Raw genomic sequence first — 26,740 nt, forward strand, 5'->3', positions numbered from 1 at the left:
TTTATCGATGGCAATCTAAATGGTGCAATATCTGCTGATTTCACACGTAATGTTCTACCGATGTTACTGCAAGATGTTTCACTGTATGACAGAATGGCGATGTACTTCCAACATGATGGATGTCCGGCACATAGCTCGCGTGCGGTTGAAGCGGTATTGAATAGCATATTTCATGACAGGTTGACTGTTCGTCGAAGCACCATACCGTGGACCGCACGTTCACCGGATCTGACGTCCCCCGGATTTCTTTCAGAGGGGAAAGTTGGAGAATATTTGCTAACACGATCCACCGATGACGCCTGACAACATGGGTCAGCGCATTGTCAGTGCATGTGCGAACGTTATGGAAGGCGAACTACTCGCTGTTGAGAGGAATGTCGTTACACGTATTGCCAAATGCATTGAGGTTGACGGACATCATTTTGAGCATTTATTGCATTAATGTGGTATTTACAGGTAATCACGTTGTAACAGCATGCGTTCTCTGAAATGATAAGTTCACAAAGGTGCATGTATCACATTGGAGCAACCGAAATAAAATGTTCAAACGTACATACGTTCTGCATTTTAATTTAAAAAACCTACCTGTTGCCAAATGTTCATCTAAAATTGTGAGCCATATGTTTGTGACTATTACAGCGCCATCTATCACAAAGCGAAAAAAATAGTCCAACTAAAACATTCATATTTCTTTACGTACTACACGAATATGTAATAAAATGGGGTTCCTATTTTTAAAATCGCAGTTGATATCCATTTGACCTATGGCAGCGCCATCTAGTTGGCCAACCATAACGCCATCTGGTTTCCCCCTTCAAGCTAGACAATTTTCGTTCTTTGTAGTTTTTCCGTTTGATGCTATTTTCGTGAGATATTTGGCCCAGTCACGATCAATGGACCACCCTATATATATATATATAATTTGGAACAGTTGCCATTTTACCAAACGTTTAATCAGTTCCCACTTCCTGTCGCTGTGTTTACATTAGCTGTATAGATGTATTCGTGGCAACCACCATGATGCCATAATTGTTTTCAAGTGGGGCATTTACTCTGTTAACTGTTTTGGAAGAATTATAAAATATCCTAAACTATTTCTGTTAAAGTGTTTTCTTAATTTTTTTGAAAGTGAAGATCTTTAAGGCTTCCTGGGATCTGCATTGATCTTGACCTTGATGTAATAATTAAAAATTTCAAGGCCATTTCTAAGCCTTGTGGTGCTTGGTGGTTCTTGATTTTGATATTGTTGTAATTTTTTTAAGAGCGAATTTTAAAGTAAATTCAAAGTCTTCTTGTGTTCTGTGATTATTGATGTTGATAAATTTCATACGAAATTTTTGAGCCCTGCTGCCGCTCTGTAGTTAATAGTTGTTGTTAACTTGTTTTTCAGTTCATTCCATTGTAAAGGAACATTTTAAATGTTAATACAAGATAAATGAAGATGTCATCATCCACAAGTGATGCTGAACCTGGGGTTTGGTCCTTCCATGAAAAGCTGTTGCCACCAATGAAAGAGACCATTTCAATGGTATCAGAGCGTGGTTTTTCCATTTGTGTGAAAAGGGGGGGGGGTGGAATTTGTCTTCCTCTTGTTGACATCACTTGTGGTTTCATTCCTGAATTGTATTACTGGTTAATATTGCTGTCTAATATTTATCAAGGTTTTGTAGGGGCATATCATGGGAGATGGATCCTGGAAGCTGCCTTGCTCTGGCCTATTTAAAAAGGGACCAGGTTGAAAATGGCCTTAAGTTATGGCAGCAACCAGTAGGTGGTGCCGTTCTGAGTTAGGAGTGAAATTGCATGCGTCCTTGGGCAGTCTGATTTATATTTCTTCCGACGTGATTGGCGAGTTAGGTGCAGTGCTTTCTATTTGATCTAGTGGTGTCAGTGAACTTAATGGCAATATTTAATTTCTTGAAGAGTATCAGCCGAGTTGCAACCATATAGCTAGAGTTCAGGCTCAACGTTTCATGTGGGGGAAACGTATCCCTGACTTGAGGCACTTCCCTCCTACTAAGGAGTAAGATGACATGGTTAGTGAACTTAACTCGCATCAAGAATTTACAACTAACAACTAATATGATGAGTTTCACGGCTTTCCGCATTGGGAATGAGCGCCTGGTCCCCAGCATGAATCTGTCCGGTCGACCTGTGCCTAGGTCCGGTGAGCAGGCCAGTCTGTGGATGGTTTTTAGGCGGTTTTCCATCCGCCTCTGAAAATGTGGGCTGGTTCCCCTTATTCCACCTCAGCTACATTATTTCGGCGATTGCTGCAAAAACAAGTTCTCCACATACGCGTACACCACCAACGCTGACATATGGGTTACACTCATCTGGTTTGAGGCGTTTCCTATGGGTCCACCGGAGGTTGAACCGCAAATAACCATGAAAGAGTGGTTCGGTGTGGGGCAGCAGAGGGATGAAGTGGACTACGGTAGTCGTCATGGTTTGTGGACCACTGCGGCTGCAGGGGGGTGGAGCCTCTCCGTCGTTCCTTGGCCCCATGTTAACATACAGTACAATACCATGATGAGTTTAGACGGAAAGTAAGTGGTACATGGCGGGATGGCGCCACTGAGAACTTGTCAGGTGTTGCAGGCTATGATACTAATGCTTACCTTCCCGACAGATCGCCTGTAGAATAATTTGCTAAGGTGCTTAACCCAGTTATGCACTTGTTGTGGGGCGTTTCCGATCTCGCCGTTGACCAGCTGCCCCAGGCAGAGGAGCTGTTTTGGCTGGTCGTCCGTTTAGAGATTAATTCTGATGCCTTGTAGGTTACCCACTCAGTTATATTGCATTTATTATATCCTTTGAACCACGGTTTGCTGAGTAGTGTACCTTCAGAAACAGACAATGGGGCACTCTAGGATATCTGAGAAATTACGTGATGCAGTTGAAGTTATCGCCCCGAGTCCCTGCTGACTTAAAGTTCGACCATTATTGGCGGTTACAAGGCCCTTCTGAGAATACCCAGGGAGGGTGCACATGGCAGTTGCCGCTTTGCACAGCTGACGGCCAAGGAAGAAGACAGTGTGCTCAGCATTCTCCAGGGCGTGAGACCAGAAGATTGGTCATAGACTGCATTCACCCAGAAGCCCCCTACAGTTTCTGAACCAAGCGAATTGTTGTTTTTGAGGTTCTCAGACGAGCAACGTAGCCAGCAAATGTGGTCAGAGTCTGAATTTCAAGTTTGGGGCAGCAAATCCCATCAGTCACCATTTAAACCTTCTGGTAGGAAAGCATGTTTCCGGTGTGGAAAAAGAGATCGTTTGGTGCATTGTTGTCCAGTCGAGCGAGGCTCCAAACCCAACAGATGAAACCATATGCGCCGAACTGAGACTGGTCGCTGCGAACCTCCTAGCTGATGCGCTTGTGTCCGCGGCATGAATGGTTGTTCCTTGCCAGATGTTTGGGCCCAATTTAACCAGGAGCTGGCCTACGGCTTATTAGACTCAGGCAGTTCAATTTCTGTGTTAGATTACCATTGGTATTTGGAATATGGTAGGTTATGTAGAATTATCCCTTTGCGTACCACTCTTCATAGATGTCGGGCAGTTAATGGCGAAATGTTGCCTCTGATAGTTGAGGTGTGGGGGAACTATCAATTTGTAATTTATAATGGCCAATTAAACTGAACCATTCCCTTACTCCTCGGTTGTAACTTTATTCAGCAGACTGGTTAGGTGCTTGATTTAGTCAGTAAGTAGTCAGCAAGATTCGTCTTTTAGAAAAAATAGCCCATTGTTCTTTCCATAGCAGTGGAAACGTTAAATTACATAACTCATGCCAATATGAGTTAGTCATTAACCATCTTGATTAAGGTCTGGGTAATCAGCTTTTAAGGACCTTGGGAGACTATCCCAAAGACCTCATTAACTGTTTAGGCATAACAGACAAAATGCAGTATAGAATTGATTTATCAGATAATGTCCTTGTACAGCAAGCTCCATATAGTTTGTCACTCCCCATAATGAGGATACTGAGGCAGAAAATGAACCAAATTTTGAAGGATGAGATTATCAAGCCATCCAAATCAGCTTATGCATCGCCCATTTTTCACATTCCCAGGGGACTAGGAAAGGATTTTAAGATGGTGGTCGATCATAAGGCCCTTATCCAAAAGGTCGTCCTTGAATCCATGCTGTTGCCCGATCTACACAATTGTTTCGCTTGGTTCTCTGGGCCCAGCTCTTTTACTGAGCTTGATCTTAACCAAGCCTATTATCAGATACCACTTACTGAGGATTCCAGCCAGGTGACCACATTTTCTAGTGACGGGAACCTGTATGCATTCAGTTGGGATCCTTTTGGCTTATCTACCAGGGCAGCTGTCTTGTCTCGTCTATTGGACCATGTGTAGGACAATCTCAAGTTTAGCTGTTTGTAACTACCTCGACGTCGTTCTCATTCATATAGCTCTTTTGACCAGCATGTACGTTATATTCAAGGAATGTTATCGCGGTTTCAGGCAGCTGGGTTACTGGTGAAACCATCTACAGTCTGCCTAGCTAGAAATCTGATCGCCTCTCAGAGGATGGGATCAGGATTATCCAAGAGCACACCTCAGCCTTGCGACGGCTGCTGCCCTCCAGGAATAAAAAGGGAATAGCTTGGTTTTTTGGCATGGCCAATTATTTCCGAAAATTTATTCCAAATTTTTCCCTTCTTGCCACCCCCTTAATAGTTTACATAAAAAGGGGGAGGATTCCCTTCGGGGAGAGAGTCTGCAGCCTGCCTTTGAGGCCATTAAAACTGTCATGAGTAACCCTCCAGTCTTGGCTGTCCCAGATTTTCAAAAGGCCTTTATCGTCCAGACCAGTGCCTCCGATGATGGTGTTGCCGCTGTTCTACTCCAGGAATATTCTGGGAAGAGGCGCCCTGTTGCCTATACTTCCAGCGGCTTGATACTGGCTGAATCTGAATACTCTGTTTACGAGTGTGGGATTTCGGCGATACTCTTTGCACTCGAAAAATCTAAATTCTACCTGCAGCATAGCAACCTTTATTTCGAAACTGACAATCAGGTGATAAGCTGGGTCCTGGCCCATCGCATGGAAACTGGCAGAATATCCACATTACCGGCATATTAAAGAGGCTGACAACCAGGTGGCCAACTCAGCTGGATGTTTCAGGAGGATAGCGAGGAGATAACTAAGTGTGACAAAGTATCTGAGGAACTGGCTGGTGCCATCTTAACTGAAGTGCCAGAGCTCTTTGGTTATCTTGACGTTAAGCTGGACCAGGACCCCGAGCCTGGCACTATTAGGAAGCGTTTGCTTGCTGGGGAGCAGGCACCAGGGTATCTGAAGATTAAGGGAATTTTGTGTCATGTGCTGGAAGATCACCTGAGCCAGGAGTTTATTTGCATTTGGAACCTGTCCCATCCGTTTTTCGCTATTTTCATGACTCCTTGCTCAGTGCCCATTTGGGGTTACATAAGACCATCACTAAGGTGAAACAACACATAACTTGGCCATTTTTGAGTAAGGATGTCTGACAATTAGTGCAGGAGTACGAGCATGTGAAATGGAAAAGCTAATCACAATTCACCCATGGGCCTCCTCCAGTCGAAGAGAGAACAATATCCTGTGGACAAGTCATTTACTCTCCATAATAAGACAGGGAATTGTTACATCTTGGTTGTCGTGGATAGCCATCCACGGTCCGGACACTTGGATGATGTCGTCCAGGATACCGATTAGCACACATAGCACACACCCATTGGGCATTTTGATCACAATAGCCATACATCAACACGATATCGACCTTTTCCGCAATTGGTAAACGGTCCATTTTAATTCGGGTAATGTATCAACGAAGCAAATACCGTCCGCACTGGCGGAATGTTACGTGATATCACGTACTTATACGTTTGTGAGTATTACGGCGCCATCTATCACAAAGCGAAAAAAGTGGTCCAACTAAAACATTCCCTGTTCAGCTGGCTTATTCCTAGCAGTGGAGTTACAGCCACAATTACTGTGTATCGTCTTTCTATGGTGTTTTCTATATTTCGTCCGCACAGGGCCTTAGTGAGAATTCCCCAGCGCTACAGTGCTCCTACTACACCCAGGCCTCATTTGATGAGCGAGTAAATGGGAATATTAAGGCCACTCTCAACATATACCGTAATAAGACCCATACTGAGTGGGATGCTTATCTCCTGTGGATCAACCTTGCCTTTCATTGTGCCCAACATGAGGCTATGAAGGCCACTCCCCCTTCACTAATGTTTGCTTACTGGCTTAATTCTCCCATGAACAATTTGTGGAATATTAACGACCTCTTGCCACAAAAGATCACCCTGGGGGTTATTCAGCTGAATTGGGGCAGTGCTAGGCAAGTATCCAATTGGCTCACTGCCGACTAGCCAAGCTTTATAATCAGGGGAGGCAGCCAGATTGCGTGAAAGTTGGGGATCAAATTTCTGTTCGTAATTTCGGCTATGGGGGCGGTAGGGATGCCGGTATTTCTATGAAGGTTCCGCCGCGTTTTATGGGACGTTATCAGGTTCTCCACATGCTGGGTCCTGTTAACCTTTTAGCCCCTAATGTAGCTAGCAGTATGACCTCCTGAGTACACATCAGTCAGATTAAAGAAGCTGGGTCGACCCCATCCATTCTCCCACTCGTCTACCAGCAATAACCTGGGGGCTGTTTATTGTCTCAGTTTGGGAGGTTGAGCTGTGTCGGCTTTTACCGATTTCTCTTTCGGATGACATCCTCTGCTTGGTTTCTTAGGGTTGTCCGGTGGCGCTGCCATCGAGCCAGGCCGGTTGGCATAATTTTCGCGGCATGCGAGAATCGTTTGGACAGCACTTGGAGGAAGTTGGGGTTCCGAACTGAAGCAAACGGAGTAACAGTTAGCCGACTGTGTGGGAAGTGCTCAAAGGCTCCATCCCATGAGAGGTTGATGACTATATGTTTTCTGTCGAAAGTGTGTTGCCATTGCAGTCCATTGTGCTGCCATTCTTGAAGTGACCTCTTGATAACAGGCTGTCAGCTGGCGATTCACTTGCAACCTTTTCCCTTGCCTGTGATTTCATTGGAAACGACCGCTAGTTGGTCAGTCAGTCGTCTCGGCGGAAGACATGTATAGGGTCTTTTGTTTTTTGGTGGATCAATGAAAGGGTCCAACTAATGAGCGTCCTGCTGGGATAAACAGAGCAATTACTGCGTCGAGTTGTTAAACTCTTTTATTTAAATTGTGTTTTAGAATTACACTGGCCATCAAATGGGATGTCCATTAGCCCTAGCCACCCAGGGAGATGGCTATCATGTAACGGACAATGTGGATTGTTGATGAAAGCTCCATCTTAGAGGGTGCTGCATTTGTATCTAGTGAAATTTCTGAGCAAGTAGTCCGCCTGCTTAACTGGGTGGTAACGTGCTCGCCTCCCAAGCAATGGGGCCCGCGTTCTATTCCAGGCCGGGTTGGAGATTTTCTCAGTTCGAGGACTGGGTGTTGTGCTGTCCTAATTATCATTTCATCCTAATCACGGCGCGCAGGTCGCCCAATGTGGCGTCGTCTGAAATAAGACTTGCACATGGCGGCCAAACTTCCCCGAATGGGGCCTCCCGGCTAACGATGCCATATGCTCATTTCCATTTTTTTTTTTAATGAGTAGTCAATCTTAATGCTGTCCAGTACTAGATTTTGGGGGTAACATGTTGTAATTACCTTGGATTAATCTTGTGTTTATATATTATACTCTTGGTGAAAGGTAATAGTTGTATTGCAGTTATCTTTGATTGTTTCTTGGGCTTTAGTGCTATAATCTTATTTAGGTGTTTGTCAAGTATTATTCTTTAACCCTCGAGCGGGCGCGCTGTTGTGAAAAGTACAACAGCAGCGGCTTTTATGGCTAATGGATGCCCTAACCTCGATCTGTTGGGCCACAGCTTCCATTATTCCACTGCCGATGTTTTCTCGATAGTGTTAGCGCGGCTTCAGTTCCTTTGATTAGCTTCCGCAGTTTGTTTTCTGAATTGTAAGCAGCCAGGTGTCGAATGTTGTAAAAAGTGTAATGCGCACCTGCTGGTGTGACAGTTGCAAGCTTAGTTCCAGCAGTCAATACGCTGTTGTAAGTGTAATAAAAAGTTATTTATACTGACATCCTAATTTATTTATTTATTTATTTAGTTTGATGTTTTATTTCAGTTCAAAGGGTGTATCAGACCATAAAATTCACAAACTACTCGAAGAAAGTGATGATGAAGTCTACCCAGACTTTTCACACATGGAGGATAGTGAAGTGAATTTGAATGATGAAAACATTAAATAAGAGGACTAAAGCTATAAATCTGAACTTGGAGACGAGGATGGTAATGATCTCGAAGAAATAGCAGCTGTTTGGGTGTTCTTTACTGGAAAAACAAAGATACGCTTTGGTGTAAAAGCGAGTGTGGTAAACGTCAAACACCAGGAGAAAAATATGGTAAAAATTCTACCAGGCCCAAAGCGAAGTGTGATGGATATAACTGATGAAGTTAGTGCTTTTCTGAAGATAACTGAACTTGACATCATCGATGAAGTAGTAAACTACAGAAACTCGTATATAAATAGACAGCGAGAAACACACCAATTCTCGTGCAAAAGAGATAGTAAAGCGACATCAAGACACGAACTACTGTCTCTATTTGGGATTCTTTTTTTGACGAACAAAAAAAAGCAATCATCCTAATGTATTGGAACTCTGGGTGGACGATGAAACAGTAATGCAGCTTAGGGATGCAATGAGTTACAAAAGGTTGCTGTTTCATCTACGTTGTTAGCGGTTTGATGACACTTAAATTGACTGCAGGTCATACAGCATTGTTATCTGTCGAAGTATTAACAGTCTGAATGAATTCACGACAATAGATGGAATGCTTCATCCTCTCAGAGGCCGCTGTGGATAGATTCAGTACGTACCCTGCAATCCAGCTAAGTATGGGATAACAAGGTTTGCACTATGTGATGCAAAAACATTTTATTGCAGTAATGTGGAGTTCAGAGTGCAACCAGAAGGGCTATATTGGGTTTCTAATAACTCTGAGCATATAGTGAAGAGCCTTGTGGTGCTTATAATTAACTCTACCATGACTTCATAACTGACAATTGTTACACAAGCTACCTCCTTTTTCAATATTTGCTGTAGACTAAAATCATTTGCATCAGTACGATGAGGAAGAAAAGACATGAAACTCCTCCAGAAATTCTCCCAAACAAGACAGGAGAAACTGGATATGCAGTGTTACGATTTCAACATGATAAGTTCATACGTTTCTCACAAAATCCGTGTTGTCGTACTTTGGTCTAGTATGCATAACACGGCGACACTTTATGAACAAACACACAAACCTGAAATCATAGCTGACTACCATGTGACAAAAGGTGGGGTTAACGTTGTAGATAAAATGTGTGCCTGTTTACCAGTTTCAAGAATTTCAAAGCGATGGCGATTGGCTACCTAGCTGCTGGTAGACCTTTCGGGATGCAAAGTCGTGGTCCTAGAAACTCTTCTGTTCCTGACGTTTCGTCCAGGTCTGATTTAGACTTCCTCAGAGGCGCTCCTCCACTGAGTCTTGCCAACTGGACTCGGCAGAAGAGCACCTCCGAGGATGTCAAGCGCTGACCTGGACGAAACGTCAGGAGCAGAAGAGTTTCTAGGACCACGACGTCACATCCCAAAAGGTCTACCAGCAGCTATGTCATCCAGTCCTGAAAGCCTTCATTCTATGATTGTCTATATTTTTTCTTTTTTTCAACATTGCTGGAATTAATTCACAAATATTGTTTTCCTTCATAAAACGAGAAATAACTTTGCGAAGACGTATTTATCTCAAGAGGTCTTATGTGTCTAGAGCTCAACCCAAATCATGTTGATCCTTCTGTAAGTTTTTAAAAGGGTTAAATTCCAAAGCGAATTTTTTAACCCTTCTGGCACTCTCTGATTTTGGTTGTTGCTAACTGGCATTTCGCTTCGTTCCATTGTAAAGGAAAATTTTAAATGTTTTCACGTAACAAATCTAGGTGTTGTCAATCACAAGTGATGTTGAACCTGGGGCTTGCCTCTTTTATGAATTCCTGCCGCCATCATTGGAAGACTACTTGACAAACCGTCATCGAGCAGAATTATGCTGAGTATTATGCTTCTGCTTCTTCTTCTTCTTGAGACTGGCATCTCATTTGAAATCCTGCGAACCATGGATGAAGGGCATCAGTCGCATTCCAGATTTCCATAAAGCATTCGACATGGTGCCACACTGCCGAGTGTTAACGAAGATACAAGCTTGCGGATGAGGTTCCTCTGCATGTGGGTGGCTCAAAGATTTCTTAAGTAACATAATCCACTATGTTATCTTCGAGGGCGGGTGTTCATCAGGAGTGCCCCCTGAAGTGTGATAGGATCCCCACTATTTTCTGTATACGTAAATGATCTAGCGGACTGGGTAAGCAGCAGTCTGCGGCTGTCTGCTGATGATGCTGTGCTGTATGGGAAGGTATTGTAGTTGTTGACCCTAACAGGATACAAGGCGACTTAAATAAAATTTATAGTTGGCGTGATGAATGACAGATACCAGGAAAAACATACCAATAATGTTCGAGTACACCATTAGCAGTGTGTTGCTTGACACAGCCTTATTGATAAAATATCCACGTGTAACGTTGCAGAGCAGTATGAAATGGAATGAACATGTAAGGATTGTAATACGGAGACGAAATGCCGACTTCGGGTTATTGGGAGAATTTTAGGAAACAGTGGTTCATCTGTAAACGAGACCGCAAATAGGACACTAATGCAACTAATTCTTGAGAATTGCTCGAATCTTTTGGATCCGCATCAGGTTGGATTAAAGCAAGACATTGAAGCAGTTCTGAGGTGGGTTGCTAGATTTATTACCTTTAGATTCAAACAACTCGCATTTATTACGGAGATGTTTCGGGAACTCAGATGGGAATCCCTGGATGGAAGGCGGCGGGCGATGTTCTTTACGAAGAGCCGTGATGAGAAAATTTGGAGAAACGACATTTGAGGCTCACTGCATAACGATGCTACTGCCGCCAATGTGCATTTCGCATAAAGACCATGAAGATGAATTCGTACGGATTAGGGCTCATTCGGAGGCGTATAGATAGTCGTTTTTCCCTTGCTCCCTTTGCGAGTGAATGAGGAAAGGAAATGACTAGTTGTGGTACAAAGTACCATACATAACGCACCATACAATTACTTGTGGAGTATGTATGCAAATGTAGATATATCAAAAAATTGTGCTCTTAAGGGGCAAACCTTTATAGGATCTTATTACTACAATCTCCTGAAAAGGTTTTCGGTGGCCGTCAAGACAAGCTGACCCAGGAAGCTGTCCAGCGGAGTGTTTTACTGCACGATGTCACCTCAGCTGATTCCAGATGGGACAAAGAAACACATGCTGCCTTTTTAGGCTACCAAAATTTGCCTCAAACTATTATTCTACTGACATGAGCGATTTTACCTCCGTGTGGATGTAGCTAGGTAACTGGGCTCTGCGCGGTTCTGTTTAGTAAGGATGGCGCGATAGAGTCATATGGTTGAGCCGTATACGTCTGCTTTCGTACCCTGCTGCTAAACTGGGTGCAAATAATATCACATACCTATAATCCTGCAGTGAAATAGTCTAAGCATTGCCTGGAATTGCGAATTAATAAAATAGCTAAACGTATTAAATAAAAGGTAAATGAATAAATAATTAATAAACGTGTATTAATCCAATGTCGGAAATTGGTGTCGAGGACACCAGAGAATTATTCTGAATAATGTTTATTCAAGTAATTAATCTTAAACAAATGGAAAGTGGTCCTACAACTACCAATTACAAAACAGTTAGAAATATATTCCTATTAAAGTGCAATAAATTGCGTTAGGTGCATTATAAGAACGGTAGCTGAATCACTGTGATTAACAGTCATCCAAGACACATGAAAAACTAAGTTCATATCATAATGACAATGAACGAAATATTGGCCAGCTCGATTAATTCAGAGCGGAGATTGACAATTTATATAACACAACACTTGAGATACAATGAGTAGGAAGTCATACTATATCTACTTACAATTCTGTAATGCAGGTGTAAATAGTGTAAGTTCTGAACTTGAGCAGATTCAAATTTTGCAGAACTTGAAGTCCCTTAGAAAGTGAATATATTATTGCAATGGATCACTAGAGTGCAACACTCAAAAAGTGGCTATCTTAATTGACTTGAGTAGTGTTCCACCAAATGTCTAACTTTCAGTGGTTGAAAGCCATCCCTACCAGAAACATAGAGTTCTCGTGTTCTGCAGACATGAGTTGACTAAACTCGACCACTTTATAAATAAAATAACAACTTATAACAACATTTTTTAAAAAGGATGTTATAAACATTCTGTCACACTCAGATGACTTACAGTAAGTGAAGACAATAGTATGTTCATCAATAAATAATTCGAAATTCTTGCACAAGTTTAATGACATTAAAATGTTGTTACATATTGGTTAAACAAATACTTGGACCTGCTTGGCGGAAGGATCTTCTGGCACTCTTGTCAGTGCTCAGTAGGAACAATACCAATCGCCGCTGTATAGATTTATTTCTAGAAATAAACCTATAGAACGGCGATTGGTACTGTTTTTATTAAACATTGAACAACTGTAATCCCATACTCAACCAAAAATGGTGGTGTCAGTTAATACATGCCACTGGCCACTTTTACAGTGGTTTTTGATATCCACTGTGGTCAACATTTAAATACAGTTATTGGCAAAAATATTAAAATATTCATTAGAGAACTACACAACTACAACAAGATGTGGTAAAATCATGCTGCATTCAGTTGCTGTGCTATTGGAGAATATGATGTTCTGACAGATATTTCCGTAGTCAGAACGATATAAAAACATAATAAATCAATAAAGAAAATAGATACAGGAGTTTAACTTTCAGGGATGATAGCTACAGGGCTATGCTACCTTCCAAGATGTATGTTGACATCGCATGAAATTTTTAACAGTTGTTAATTTCAAGGTTGTTTGTCAATATATTCTGTCAGTGTAAATTATTAATTTTTACAGCTTCTGAGATTCTGCAAATATTGTGATTTGATTGGATGTGCCTCAGTTTTATGAGATCCCAAATGTGTTCACATTTGCCATACTCTGGAACTGTGATTTATTGTTGAAATTCTAAGAATTGTCTTCTCCACTCCATCCTTGCAAGCAACCAACGTCTAAGTTCTCTCTGCTCTGGGAATATCCATGTCCAGTCATGTCCTGACTGACTTCGTACCTGACTCCCCAAGGAGCACCTGAGTGGCCTCCTAGCCCTGCTGACGCGTAACCAGCCAAGCAAGAAAATTCACCTCTCCTCAGTACCATTTCTAGACGACCGAATAGTTCGCCTAAATAAGTTTAGTGCTAGACATGGCACTCAGTGACTTATTTCTCCATCGCCAGATGAAAAAAACCATTGCATTGCAGGCCTTTCCAGAATGATGATGATGTGATAATAGAGGTGGAATGTTTCATGGACAGCAAAACGCAGCCTTTCACAATCAACATATCTGCCAAAGCACCAATCGCTGGAAAACGCGTTGCACTGAAGGATGGTTACGCAGAAAAGAATTAATACCACATTTTATGACTGAAATTAGAATTTTTCGATATTATTATTATGGTTATTGCTCGCAGTTTCTTTCCAATAATAAATGATATGTAATACAATTTTCAATTAAAAAAACGCTCCAAAATTATTCTGTAACATGCACAAACAGACAAATATATACAGGGTGAGTCATGTAAGACGTAACACACCTTCTATTTCCTGAACTGGTGCACGTATCGAAACGCGGCTTTCAGCAAATGTTAGAGGTTCGAGGGGTACGTATTTTTTGTTTGATTAATGTATTTTAGCGCTGTTATCAACGGAGATATTGAAGCAAGTAGGTTTTCTTCAATGGAACCATATACAGGGCTATTACAAATGATTGAAGCGATTTCATAAATTCACTGTAGCTCCATTCATTGACATATGGTCACGACACACAACAGATACGTAGAAAAACTCATAAAGTTTTGTTCGGCTGAAGCCGCACTTCAGGTTTCTGCCGCCAGAGCGCTCGAGAGCGCGGTGAGACAAAATGGCGACAGGAGCCGAGAAAGCGTATGTCGTGCTTGAAATGCACTCACATCAGTCAGTCATAACAGTGCAACGACACTTCAGGCCGAAGTTCAACAAAGATCCGCCAACTGCTAACTCCATTCGGCGATGGTATGCGCAGTTTAAAGCTTCTGTATGCCTCTGTAAGGGGAAATCAACGGGTCGGCCTGCAGTGAGCGAAGAAACGGTTGAACGCGTGCGGGCAAGTTTCACGCGTAGCCCGCGGAAGTCGACGAATAAAGCAAGCAGGGAGCAAAACGTACCATAGGATGATGCTCCACCGCACTTCCATCATGATGTTCGGCATTTCTTAAACAGGAGAGTGGAGAACTGATGGATCGGTCGTGGTGGAGATCATGATCAGCAATTCATGTCATGGCCTCCACGCTCTCCCGACTTAACCCCATGCGATTTCTTTCTGTGGGGTTATGTGAAAGATTCAGTGTTTAAACCTCCTCTACCAAGAAACATGCCAGAACTGCGAGCTCGCATCAACGATGCTTCGAACTCATTGATGGGGACATGCTGCGCCGAGTGTGGAAGGAACTTGATTATCGGCTTGATGTCTGCCGAATCACTAAAGGGGCACATATCGAACATTTGTGAATGCCTAAAAAAACTTTTTGAGTTTTTATATGTGTGTGCAAAGCATTGTGAAAATATCTCAAATAATAAAGTTATTGTAGAGCTGTGAAATCGCTTCAATCATTTGTAATAACCCTGTACATTTTATAACTGCATTAGATAGCCATTGAGAAGACAATTACAGTGGTATAACGTTTTTAATGTTGGCGTAAAAAAATTCGATGTATGTTCTAGAATTTGAGAGCACGGAATCAGCATTAGCTGGTAAACACCGACAGGAAGAGCGCCTGCTACGCTGCGTCAGATTGTCAACACATTTGCCTGTTGACTTGTCTGCACTGCAGACCGCTCATTTCTGCTTTAACGTTCGTTGCATCCAGACGTGTACACGAATGAGAAGAACTTGGATGTACTACTTGTATATGGTGAACGTAAAAGAAATTCCGTAGAAATAGTACGGCGGCATAGGACTATCTATCTCGATCGCCAATGTCCCACGCACCAGGCAACGAGTTGTTAAGACGCTGGTGCCGACAGGCAGCTTGAACGTCAAAAAGAGGACAAGAAAGAAACTGCAACTGACAGAGAACATGAAGAAGCGGTTGTGGCTACGACGCTAATGAATCTGCACAGAGGTACGAGACATATTGCCAAGGAATGTGGATTCAGCCAGACGAGTGTCATTCGCACCCGCATCGAGAGAACTTCCGACCCTATCATCTGTCATTACATCAGGCACCCGACGGCCGTAAATCCAAACGCTGTATAAAATTTTGTCGGTTTACCGTTCAGCAAGAGAGAGACGACCCTATGTTTTTCCAACGTGAGCTCTTTACCAATGGAGCAATGTTTACAAGCAAGCTAATGTAAGTTTGCATAATATACACTAACGGGAAGCCGATAATCGACACTGGCTTCGTCTGGAGCAACATCAACGGCCGTTGACGTAAACGTATGATGGGGCATCATAGGAAATTACATTATGGGACCTTAATTCACCTCAGGCGTTCAAAACGGATATTCATACGCACCCTTTCTGACGAACATTCTGCAGGTTCTTCTAGAGGAGGCACCACTGGATACTCAACAGTGTACGTGGCTGCAACACGATGGCTATCCAGCTCACTCGCCCCAAACGCAAGTACTGAATAAGAAATTTCCTGGACATCGGGTACGACGAAATTCTGTTGTCACATGACCTGAGAAATCTTCCGATCTGAATCCTCTTGATTTCTTTCTTTGGGGAGCACCCAGTTGTGCAGCCTATGACGAAACTCCAACTTCGCCAGCCGATATGAGTCGTCGAATCGCCATAACATCTACCGTAATTACATCTGTTCACCGATCTTACGAACAGCAATTGCGAAAGTGGTTTCCAGTCCGTGTTCAACAGTTAGAACACATGCTTAAATAAAAGACAAAGTTTGGAACACAAAATTTATGTTATATGATTTGGGTGGTTACCAAAGCATTGTTAGTAAATTGTTTATTTCATTTACCTATGTACGAAATTGCATGCAGGGTAACAATTATTGAACTATATGAAAAAAAACGTAAATTACTTACAAACTACGGCATGTACACACTTAATTGAACATGTAAACATCACTGCAGATATTCGGCTTTAGGTTATGACATGTTCGATATGCCTTCCATCATTGGCGCTGACGTGGCGCAGACGAATAGCGAAATTCTGTATGACCCGCTAAAATGTCGGAACATTGATGCTGTCGATGACCTCCTGAATGGCTGTTTTCAGGTCAGCAATAGTGTGGTGGTTAATGCTGTACACCTTGTTTTTAACATAGCCCCACAAAAAGGAGTCACTTGTGTTCAGATCTTGAGAATATGTTAGCCAATTGAGGCCCATGCAAGTGGTCTCTGGGCACCCAGAGCCATAATGCGGTCCACGAAGTGCTCTTCCAGAACATCAAACACTCTCCTGCTTCGATGGGGTAGAGCTCTGTCTTGCATGAACAACATCTTGTCGAAATCAGGATCACTTTGAATAACGGGGATGAAATCAGCTTCCAAAACATTCAAGTGCCTTTCGGCAGTCACCGTGGTATCAAGGAAAATCGCACCGATTATTCCGTGACTGGACATTGAACATTACACTGTCAGCCGTTGTGGGTGAAGAGACTTCTCCATCGCGAAATGCGAAATCTCAATCCCCAAAAGTGCCAATTTTCGTTATTCACGAACCCACCCAAATGAAAGTGGGCTTCGTCGCTAAACCAAAACATAATGCTCATACTAATTCCCGTCACGCTCCGAGGTCAATGGAGCAGTTTGAACCTCCTAACGCAAACTGCTCAGACGTTATGACGATTTTATTCCACATAGTTCAATAATTGTTACCCCGTAAGTCGAAAGCGTTATTGCACGCAGCTGATAACATTGTCGGTCACGCTTATCCTAAGGACAAACACACACACCCATGCCCGAGGGAGGACTCGAACCTTCGCCGGGACCACCCGCACAGTCCATGACTGCAGCGTCCTGGACCACTCGGCTAATACCGCGCGGCACTCCGTTGATAACAGCGCTAAAAACATCAATCACACACACACACACACACACACACACACACACACACACACACAAAACAAAAGTGCCCCTCGACGCTCTAACATTTACCGAAAAACCACGTTTCGATATGTGTCAGCGTTCACGAAATGAAAGATGTGTTACGTCTTGCGTGACTCACCCTGTGTATACACACACACGCTTATTCATTTACCTGAATTAACTCCAGCCCACTGATGAAGACATCAACGGCAACAGCTTGTTTTTTTCTATCGGGTTCCAGTTCATCAAAACTGATGCCATACATAGAGAGTGTGAGAAAGTGAAAAGACGTGTGCAGAAGCATCTTGCTTATATCTACTTCATTACCATTTGCCTCTGCTAGTTGTGAACACAGGAACTGTGCACCTTTGTTGAATGCCTCTGTGTAGCCATGCAAAACCTGCAAAATAATTGTTTTAGCTGTATTAAATAGCAAATGTGTTATTTATCTCATTATTCTATTTTAATGATTTTGTTTTTTAAAGAAATGATGTAAACATCTGATACCTGACATGCTCATTAAATCTTAATGTCTATCGTAACCTTAAGATTTCCTCTTCACTATCGCATTCCAGAAACGTGTGGCTTTGATACATAATCTTATAGTTCCTGCAGATGGTTACCAATATCAGTTTTTTCATTAGGATATTTCTCATTATAAGCTGTTAGTTAACACCTACAAATATAAGTAATGTAGACTGTGATTCCGTTGGTCATCTAAATAGGTCGTCTGTTCAGAAAATACATTTTATTTCTTCCGCCTGTAGCCCGACAAGCTATTTTCCTAGCGTTTTTCATTCTACATGAAGCTGATTAAGTAATGAGAGAAAGATAATGGTGAATATTACGAGGCATGGCTGGTTCAAATGGCTCTGAGCACTATGGGACTCAACATCTTAGGTCATAAGTCCCCTAGAACTTAGAACTACTTAAACCTAACTAACCTAAGGACATCACACACACCCATGCCCGAGGCAGGATTCGAACCTGCGACCGTAGCGGTCCCGCGGTTCCGGACTGCAGCGCCAGAACCGCTAGACCACCGCGGCCGGCTTACGAGGCATGTTCAGAAAGTAAGTGTACTGTATTTTTATATTTCTTTAGAAAAAGTGTATTTGAAAAAATTACAGGGTACCGTTAATATACTCTCCTCAAAGAACTCCCACACCAGCTCCAGGTTAGACACTGGACTCGCCTTCGGGAGGACGACGGTTAAATCCCGCGTCCGGCCATCCTGATTTAGGTTTTCCGTGATTTCCCTAAATCACTCCAGGCAAATGCCGGGATGGTTCCTCTGAAAGGGCACGGCCGACTTCCTTCCCCATCCTTCCCCAATCCGATGAGACCGAGGACCACGCTGTCTGGTCTCCTTCCCCAAAAACAACCACCCAACCAACCACCAGCTCCTTCTTATTCAGAACCTCTCTCTGCATCTGTTCGTCCGTTGAAAATGTAACTGCATATACAATTTGGGTTTCAGTTTCACTGTTTAACTTAGATAAAACAAATTCCCGTCATATTAAAAGCTGATGTGGTCATCAGATATCGAACGTGGACGCCCCCACGCTACTTGCTAACCACTACACCGTATAGACGACATTATGAGCTCTAACATATCATTATTCTACCTCTACATATGTAATTGCAAGCCACTACATGGTGCGTGGCGGAGGGTACTCTGTACCCCTACTACTCGTTTCCTTTCCTATTCCACGCGCAAATAGAGGGAGGGAAAAACGACTGTGTGTATGTGTGCCTTCAGGGAAGTGAAAAGATGAGAATCTAAAGGCGCTAAGTCAGGAGAACCAATTGAGTCCAAGAATACATCGGTGTCTCACTGTGTTTGAGGACAGACATTGTGATGCAACAAGGACACTCCTCTCATCAGTATTTCCCTCTTTTGATTTCGAATTCCCTTTTGAGCTTTCTAAGGGTCTCACAATATTTTTGTGCCTCGATCGTCAGACCGTGAGGCAGAAAATCGATCAAAATGTTGACTTTTCGGTCACAAATAAATGAGATTCAAAAAATAGTTCAAATGGCTCTGAGCACTATGGGACTTAACATCTATGGTCATCAGTCCCCTAGAAATTAGAACTACTTAAACATAACTAACCTAAGGACAGCACACAACACCCAGTCATCACGAGGCAGAGAAACTGTGGAGTTGAATTGTTTAGCAGATGGGGAATTGGTGTGACGCCATTGTGACGACAGTCTTTTTATCACAGGTATGTAATGAGCTACCCTCACTTCATCTCAGTAACAATAGAGCTCAGACTCATTCCAATTTAAGTCGCTCAACAAACTAGCAGCCGCTAATGACCTGATTTTCCTTGTTCTGCACTGTCACCTCTTCTGGCAACCGTTATCCCGGCGTTTCTGTGTCTCATATCAGAGCATTCTGAAGAATTGTGAAAACGTCGCAAAAATTTCATCTACTGTCAGTCGGCGGTTTTCACGAACAGTTCCTTGTTTTTTTCCACTAACTCACAATTTAAAATGCAAGGTCTTTCTCGCCTCTGTTCGTGAAGAACATTTGTTCTCTCCACTAAACTTACCACACCAATTAAACACAGTAGTTCTGTTCACAACGCCTTTGCTATAAACTGTTTTGAGTCGTGAAAATTATTCAGTATGTGTTATTTCTTCGACGAGCAGGAAGCGGATCACAGCATGTGGCTCGCATCTGGCGGGATTTCTTACTGACATCTTTCACGCAAATGGACGACAGAACGTGAGTTACGTACCACCACTAAGAAGCCCACTCTGGGCAGGGGATTCCACTCTATTAATAATTGTGGCCAACAATTGGGAAACAAGAAAACCTCAGTCCGTTATCGTCACCGTACACCTAATTACTGGACAAGCCTCGTTCACCAGGCAATGTTTATTAATGTACATCGAATCCCAGGGACTCAACATACTGCGCTCTTTCTATTCTCATTTCTTTTCATTGTAACTTGGTGATGGAACAGCCTGTTTTCTGGATGACTTTCTTGAGCGTAGGCAGGCACAGTGCCTTGGATTTGGGACAAATGGCTCTGAGCACTATGGGACTCAACTGCTGAGGTCATTAGTCCCCTAGAACTTAGAACTAGTTAAACCTAACTAACCTAAGGACATCACAAACATCCATGCCCGAGGCAGGATTCGAACCTGTGACCGTAGCGGTCTTGCGGTTCCAGACTGCAGCGCCTTTAACCGCACGGCCACTTCGGCCGGCGGATTTGGGACAGGATGGACAGATCACGAAGAAGAAAGAGCGGCTCTTCCTAGCAGTAGAACTGTTGCTATGTCACTACAAAAAGAGCCTGAGAGCGCAGCTTTCGTGTTTCGAAAAAAAGCTTTTGTAGATAATCATCGTTCATATTCCCACAGAAACATAGTGCTGAAATAATGGGCCTGGTCTTGAGTACGGCTTTCTAATTTCATAGGGGCCTTAATGTGAGTGTAGAGTTGGGCGTGAAACAATGCCATTGGTAAATTGGTCAGTGGCGTCACAGAGGCAGAGCTGAAGCAACAGTTTTTAGAAGTGGGAAGTCGATTTGTTATATAGTTGGATTGGTGTCATTATACATTTTCTTGTGAGATTCTGGAGGAATCCAAGCCATTGGGCCGTTAAATATGAACTTTTCACTACTGGCGGATAGGTAAGGCTCGGCGGAAAAACGCTAGGAAATAGGGAGACGGTGGTGAGAGTTCGCAGCGGATGGTGTTCTGAGGGCGTGGTCAGAATGCTGAAGTCCCAGTCTGGAGAGGTGTCTTAGCGGACGACTCGGCTTCGGGGTTGCAGCTGCAGCACTGTGCCCATGTAGCGTTTCTCAACAGTGGGTTTCACAAAGTAGTAATAAAATTCTCATTCGTTTCTAGTAATTAACTTTTGCTACAAAACCGCAAATTAAAAAATATGCGAACCTTCCATCTTTGACATTTCACTTTTCTGATAGTCGAATAAAAATTAATCATTTCTAATTAGACACTGGTAAATAAAATGGTTCAAATGGCTCTAAGCACCTGAGGTTATGTCCCCTATACTTAGAACTGCGTATACCTAACTAACCTAAGGACATCACACACATGCATGCCCGAGGCAGGATTCGAACCTGCGACCGCAGCAGCCGCGTGGTTCCGGACTGATGCGCCTAGAACCACTCGGCCACAGCGGCCGGCACACTGGTACATGCTGGGCCATATCATATTCATTTGATCTTCCAGCGAAACTGACATCACCCAACAATTCCGCTGAATTTTCCTGATGGAATGTTCGGTACCACAGTGCACACTCTTAAACCTAGATAGTACATCAGCCCGGAACGATTTTCAATTGTTCCTAATGCTGTTGCTATAAGTGTTTCTGCCGCTCTCTTCGACAATCATTTTTCTGTCCATAACAGCATTTGGGTAACAGTGATCACTGTGTATAAATAGAAAACTGTCCTGCAGTGAAGGGAAAGGTTTTGCAGGTAGCTTTTATCAGGTCACATACGATATATCTGTTATCAGAAGTAGCACTCTCCTGATGGCAGCCATTGGGCATTGAACACATTGCTCATGATCCTGGTGGTACTTAACTCTCTAAACAGTGCCTGAAACTAAGGGGCTGTTTTGCATACCCTAGTCGATGATATCCTCAGTGCAATCAATCACTCTGAAAATGTTGCACATTTGTTCAGGTTCAAATTTGTTTTCTGTCTACACCGGTTATTTGTATATTCTCGTGAATAATACATTGACATAGTGCAAATGATTACAGTGAGAGTAATCGAGGATGCACGTCGACATGGACTGAGAACAAAAGTCATAATGAGGAAAAATATCGGCAAAGTGCTTGTTTACTGTAAGTGACAGTTCTCTGTGTCTGAATGGGAAAGTCTCTATCTTGCAGCACCACAGTAGTAACAAAATGAAAGATTGCCTACATTCCACTAAGGATGCTGTTGATAAACTTAATATACCACTACACTATGAGAATGTAGACTGATCTACATCGGCGTTCGGAGACACCTATTTGGTACAAGTACAGCAGAGCATTAAGGGTGCTTACCAATTGGTTAGCATAAACAATCAATTTAGAAATGTCTAAACAATTTACACATCATTGCATCGGTGGCCAACAGGTAGAGAGATAGGTGCACCCTAACACATACGCAGCCACACAGCATCGAGAGAAGGGGTTCGGCGCAGCAAGGCTTGCCAAGTGTGGACGTTAAATTGCACTGCTCGGTACGGCTCTGTGCAACAACGAACAATGAGCTAGTTCTGCGGAGCGTCGGAAATGGTTCATATGTGTGGAGCTCTGTGTGGACAGAGTTTCTCGTTTCCCACTTTCATTGACGTGCTCGAGCGCACACACTGAAATATTGCTGCGCACCTACGAACACCCTGATCGAATCTGCGCCATTCTGCGCTGCTCTACGCCGATGTCTGCTGCTCTGCGCGGTGCATTAGTGTGCAGCGCGGTGCTGCACAGGGCAGCGTTATGCAGCATGGCTCTTCCATTGTCGATGGCGCTTTAGAATATAATGGCTCCTCTTTCCCCGAGCATTGCTGTTACAACTACATAAGGGATACGTTATCCACCTTGGATTCTAGCAACGCACTCTTAAGTTAAATCGATGTCTACTATCTCATACACTGGAAGAATTCTCTGCAACTGGTAGCAGTAACAGGTTCTATGCGACTGCCATTCCTAGAACTCCTTAACAAATCTGTCTTCCTTTCAACTTGATCACAAAGGATTTACGTCCTTTTTTTGCTTCTTATTTTTGCACATAATGTTTTGAAGGTGTGCAGAAGCACCATCAGTCTTGTAACCGTATATTGGAGGGTATTGGTGTTGCAATACCTCCATCCAAATTTAATACAGCTTGTTTTCATGAAATAAAATGTAAATTTTGTCCAATGCCTTCTGAGTTTTCTAGTGAGTGTCGAATAATGATAATTTACTGTTGACAGTAACTGCAATCCCGAACACTCTGACAGCGTCGCTGACCTAATAAGTGTATTGAAAACATAAGCAATTCTTTAACGCTTCTTTGGATCATATGATGGTGCTTTCGTTTCTAATGAAATTATCAGTAGTGAAGACGAAAATATAAGTAGTTCTTTAACGCCTCCTTGGATCTTATGATGGTGCTTTCGATTCTAATGGACGTTATCCGTTGTGAAGACCTTGCTCATTACGAGTGAAACTTTTTTCGCTCTTTTGCACTCCATACATAATCTTTGATGCTTCAGACTAATTTTTGTTATATCCTGTAGTGTAATATGTTAACTATGTTTTATCTTATGTTACAACATGAGTCTCTTGTCAATAAGTTTATTTTTACGAGTGAGTACTAAAACGTAATGCCCCAGAGTGTGAAATCACTTAAAGCTTTTCTAATAAAACAGAAATTATTATTATTCTGTATCTTTATTCTTCATCTCTATGTATTTACAGCCCTCTGTCACTAATTATTGCGTGTATAATATAGCCTTGTGTAACCTTGTGTAAGTGTGTGAGAAACAGTGCGCTCTAATCAAATTTCGAATTCGAAGTCTTTCCCCACACGTGGAGCACCATCTCCTTCAGCATAAAAGTGCCAGATCACACAAGAGCACTGCGACATCTGCAATAATCCGACGCCCTGTGTAACGTAGCAAGTTATTGCAGAGATAACATTCGAGGCAGTACGGCACGCAACTATATAGCAAGGTGGCTTCAGGATGGCTACGTTTTTTCTGCGCTCTGACTCACAAAATGAGAACTGTGTCAAGTAACATTTAGTCAGTACGCTAATTCATACCCCCTACGAGTCTAAATGAATCATACTAATCATCATCCGATTTTGTTCAAACTTGGTACAAAATCTTTTGTTAATGAGGAAGGGATCGTGTCAAAATTTCGTATTTTTATCTATTATAGTTACGTAGATTGAGAAAATTACTTAAATACCCCACAACTGACACTTATGTTTCAAAACTCAGTTAGGAACAGTAACCAAAAGTCATTTGTTATCATATGAAGTCATAACAAAGCTTACAGTATATACACTCACTTAACTGGAATTTTCTTTTCAAAACTACATTACTCTACGTTATGCAGTATAAAAATCATTCAAAATTATTCTTTGCTTATTATTTTTTCGGTGTGAATACATGGAAATGAATGAGGGAGTGTATGTGGAAGATACGTTAAAACTTGTCATTTTATGTAAAAACTTACAAAATTGAACCGTGGGAAAATTGTGTTGCAACAGCGATGCTGATGACGTATGTCGATGTGTACTTGATTTTGTAACAGAGCAGCCAGAATAAAAGTCAGTTGCGGAATAAGTTTATATATTACTTTAAAGAATATTTTGCATTTCGTTCTATTTTATTAAACAATATATTAGAAACTGAAATTGTCATGACGTAAATGACTGTCTGATTAGTGGTTTTGCCGCGATAATAATCTGGAAGGACCATTCTGATTGGTCATTCAGATCAACAGCCAATCAGAACTAAACGGTTCCAGTCCAAAAATAGTTAGATAGGCAGGGAGGAGAGGAACATCAACAGAGTCGCTCGCTAGCCAGCTTCCGAGTAACACCATGTTAGATGTCTCCGTGAAAATAATACGTAAAATGAAGAACTAGTGAGTTTATTGCGTTTAAAACGTGTCGTGACTAAGGCGGCTTAGGTTACGAACATTTTGAGGAAAGTGTGATGTTTCGGAACTAATTAGTTTAAGTTTTATAAGCGTGTGATCTTTTGCTCGTAGAGACACTTTTGCGTGGCATATTCCGTGTTCTTGATGGAATAGTTTGGCGAGCACTTCTAACACAGAGGACCACTGAAACGACCGAATGTTCAACTAGCTAACAGTGGTGGGTCAGTGACTGTTAGAGCGCAGGATTAATCGGGTCGGACTTGCAGAAATTTTGGCTGCTTTTTCGTGTGAAAATATGTTGTATAGACTATGAACTTGGAATGATAGAGAATTTGCCTTGTTAAATACGGACTTGATAGCTATTTCATGCGCTTCCTTATGAATAAAAAGACGTTAATAGAATTTTCAAATGCTTACTGCAATAAACTGCATTCTTCTACCAGCCGAAATTTGTGAAAATGAACATACAGTAACTGATTTGCAACTTGAGTTACGCGGCCTCTGTGTGGTAGGTATTAGGTAACGGTTTCATCTACGCTACTTTACACTGCTTAGTGTGCAACTACTACTGCAGAGTGAAGGAAGGTCGGAAGGAAGAAATATAGAGATAGGTGAACTGTTCGATGAAAGTGACTGAGTTCGAATAAGGAGACGAAAGAACGACAGAATGACCCCGCTACGCCGCGCCTGGGTTCAATCATTGATTACCTCCATCCAGATGCACGGATATATTAAATGTGTTAAGCAATATTTGACATTCCTTCGTAAAGGAGAGAGTCATCTTTCTTAAGCATGAGGTTGTTCTTAAAATTGCTTCTATACGGCGATGTACTACTTAGATTTATGTTATCCTTTATAAATTCTAAATACATGTCAACATCCTTTTAATTTTCCTATTTTTCTGAGATAGATCATGATGATTGTTGTTTAACTACTTCTGCACCAAGTAACCTAGACATCGGGTGACGTGTTCGATATAGACGAACAACGTATTGCTGCGGTTAAAACTGTGTAATATAAGATTTGTTATTGTTCCTTAATGCCGATCTGTTTATAATATTGTGTGTGCTTTCCACTGTTTTTCCTAAAATAAAAAAAGTATATATTACAAAGCCATTATGACAAGAAAATCGAAATTAACTACTGGCATTCAAAAATAAATTACAAACATGACACATGTTACATCATAATATTTGCATCCTTCGTTGAATATTTCCTTTTAATTTCTTGCCTACATTTAAGGTACTGTGAGCTTAATAATTTGTTCATCATAAACATTTTTATCCTACAATATTTATCTGTGTTAAGCACTTCAATTATACATAAAACTTCCATGTTTCTCTGATTCAGATTGTATTTTAATGTAAATAAAAATGGTCCTTAATAACATATTAACAGTTACATGGATTTATGTCTCATGTTTTATGCTGTATACAACACCCACAGTGGTAGATGGTGTCGTTATGTTTACACTACTTCTCTGTCAGCCGCCAGCTGTTGGTGAACATGAACACTTGTAATCGGCGCAATACAGTTACGTTTATGCTTGCACATAGTGGTTTTACATTTGACATACCGGCCTGTAGTGATCTTCATAATAGTGGGACGTGTATATTCAATATGCAACGAACTGCAAAACTGTTGGACAACATGGCGTAATATTTTAAAGCATAAGGTATGTTATAATTACATATGTGGTCTTAAAAGACAATTCATCGAATTATGATATGATCGCAAAATATTTTTTCTGTCAATTTGTGTTCATCCTCTTGCAGATCCG

The 26,740-nt window shown here is 42.0% G+C and overlaps 1 protein-coding gene across 2 annotated transcripts in view; it reads right to left on the reverse strand.

Annotated features, from left to right (window-relative positions):
• Positions 1-26,740, reverse strand: part of LOC124789523 (cytochrome P450 4d2-like) — a 106,097-nt gene that overhangs the window by 34,540 nt on the left and 44,817 nt on the right. For both annotated transcript variants that reach the window (XM_047256911.1, XM_047256912.1), the window contains exon 4: positions 17,494-17,721. In XM_047256911.1, the coding sequence (XP_047112867.1) occupies positions 17,494-17,721 (228 nt within the window). The remainder of the gene's footprint in view (positions 1-17,493; positions 17,722-26,740) is intronic.

Source organism: Schistocerca piceifrons, chromosome 3, assembly GCF_021461385.2.
Source record: "Schistocerca piceifrons isolate TAMUIC-IGC-003096 chromosome 3, iqSchPice1.1, whole genome shotgun sequence".
Classification (NCBI taxonomy): Eukaryota; Metazoa; Arthropoda; class Insecta; order Orthoptera; family Acrididae; genus Schistocerca; species Schistocerca piceifrons.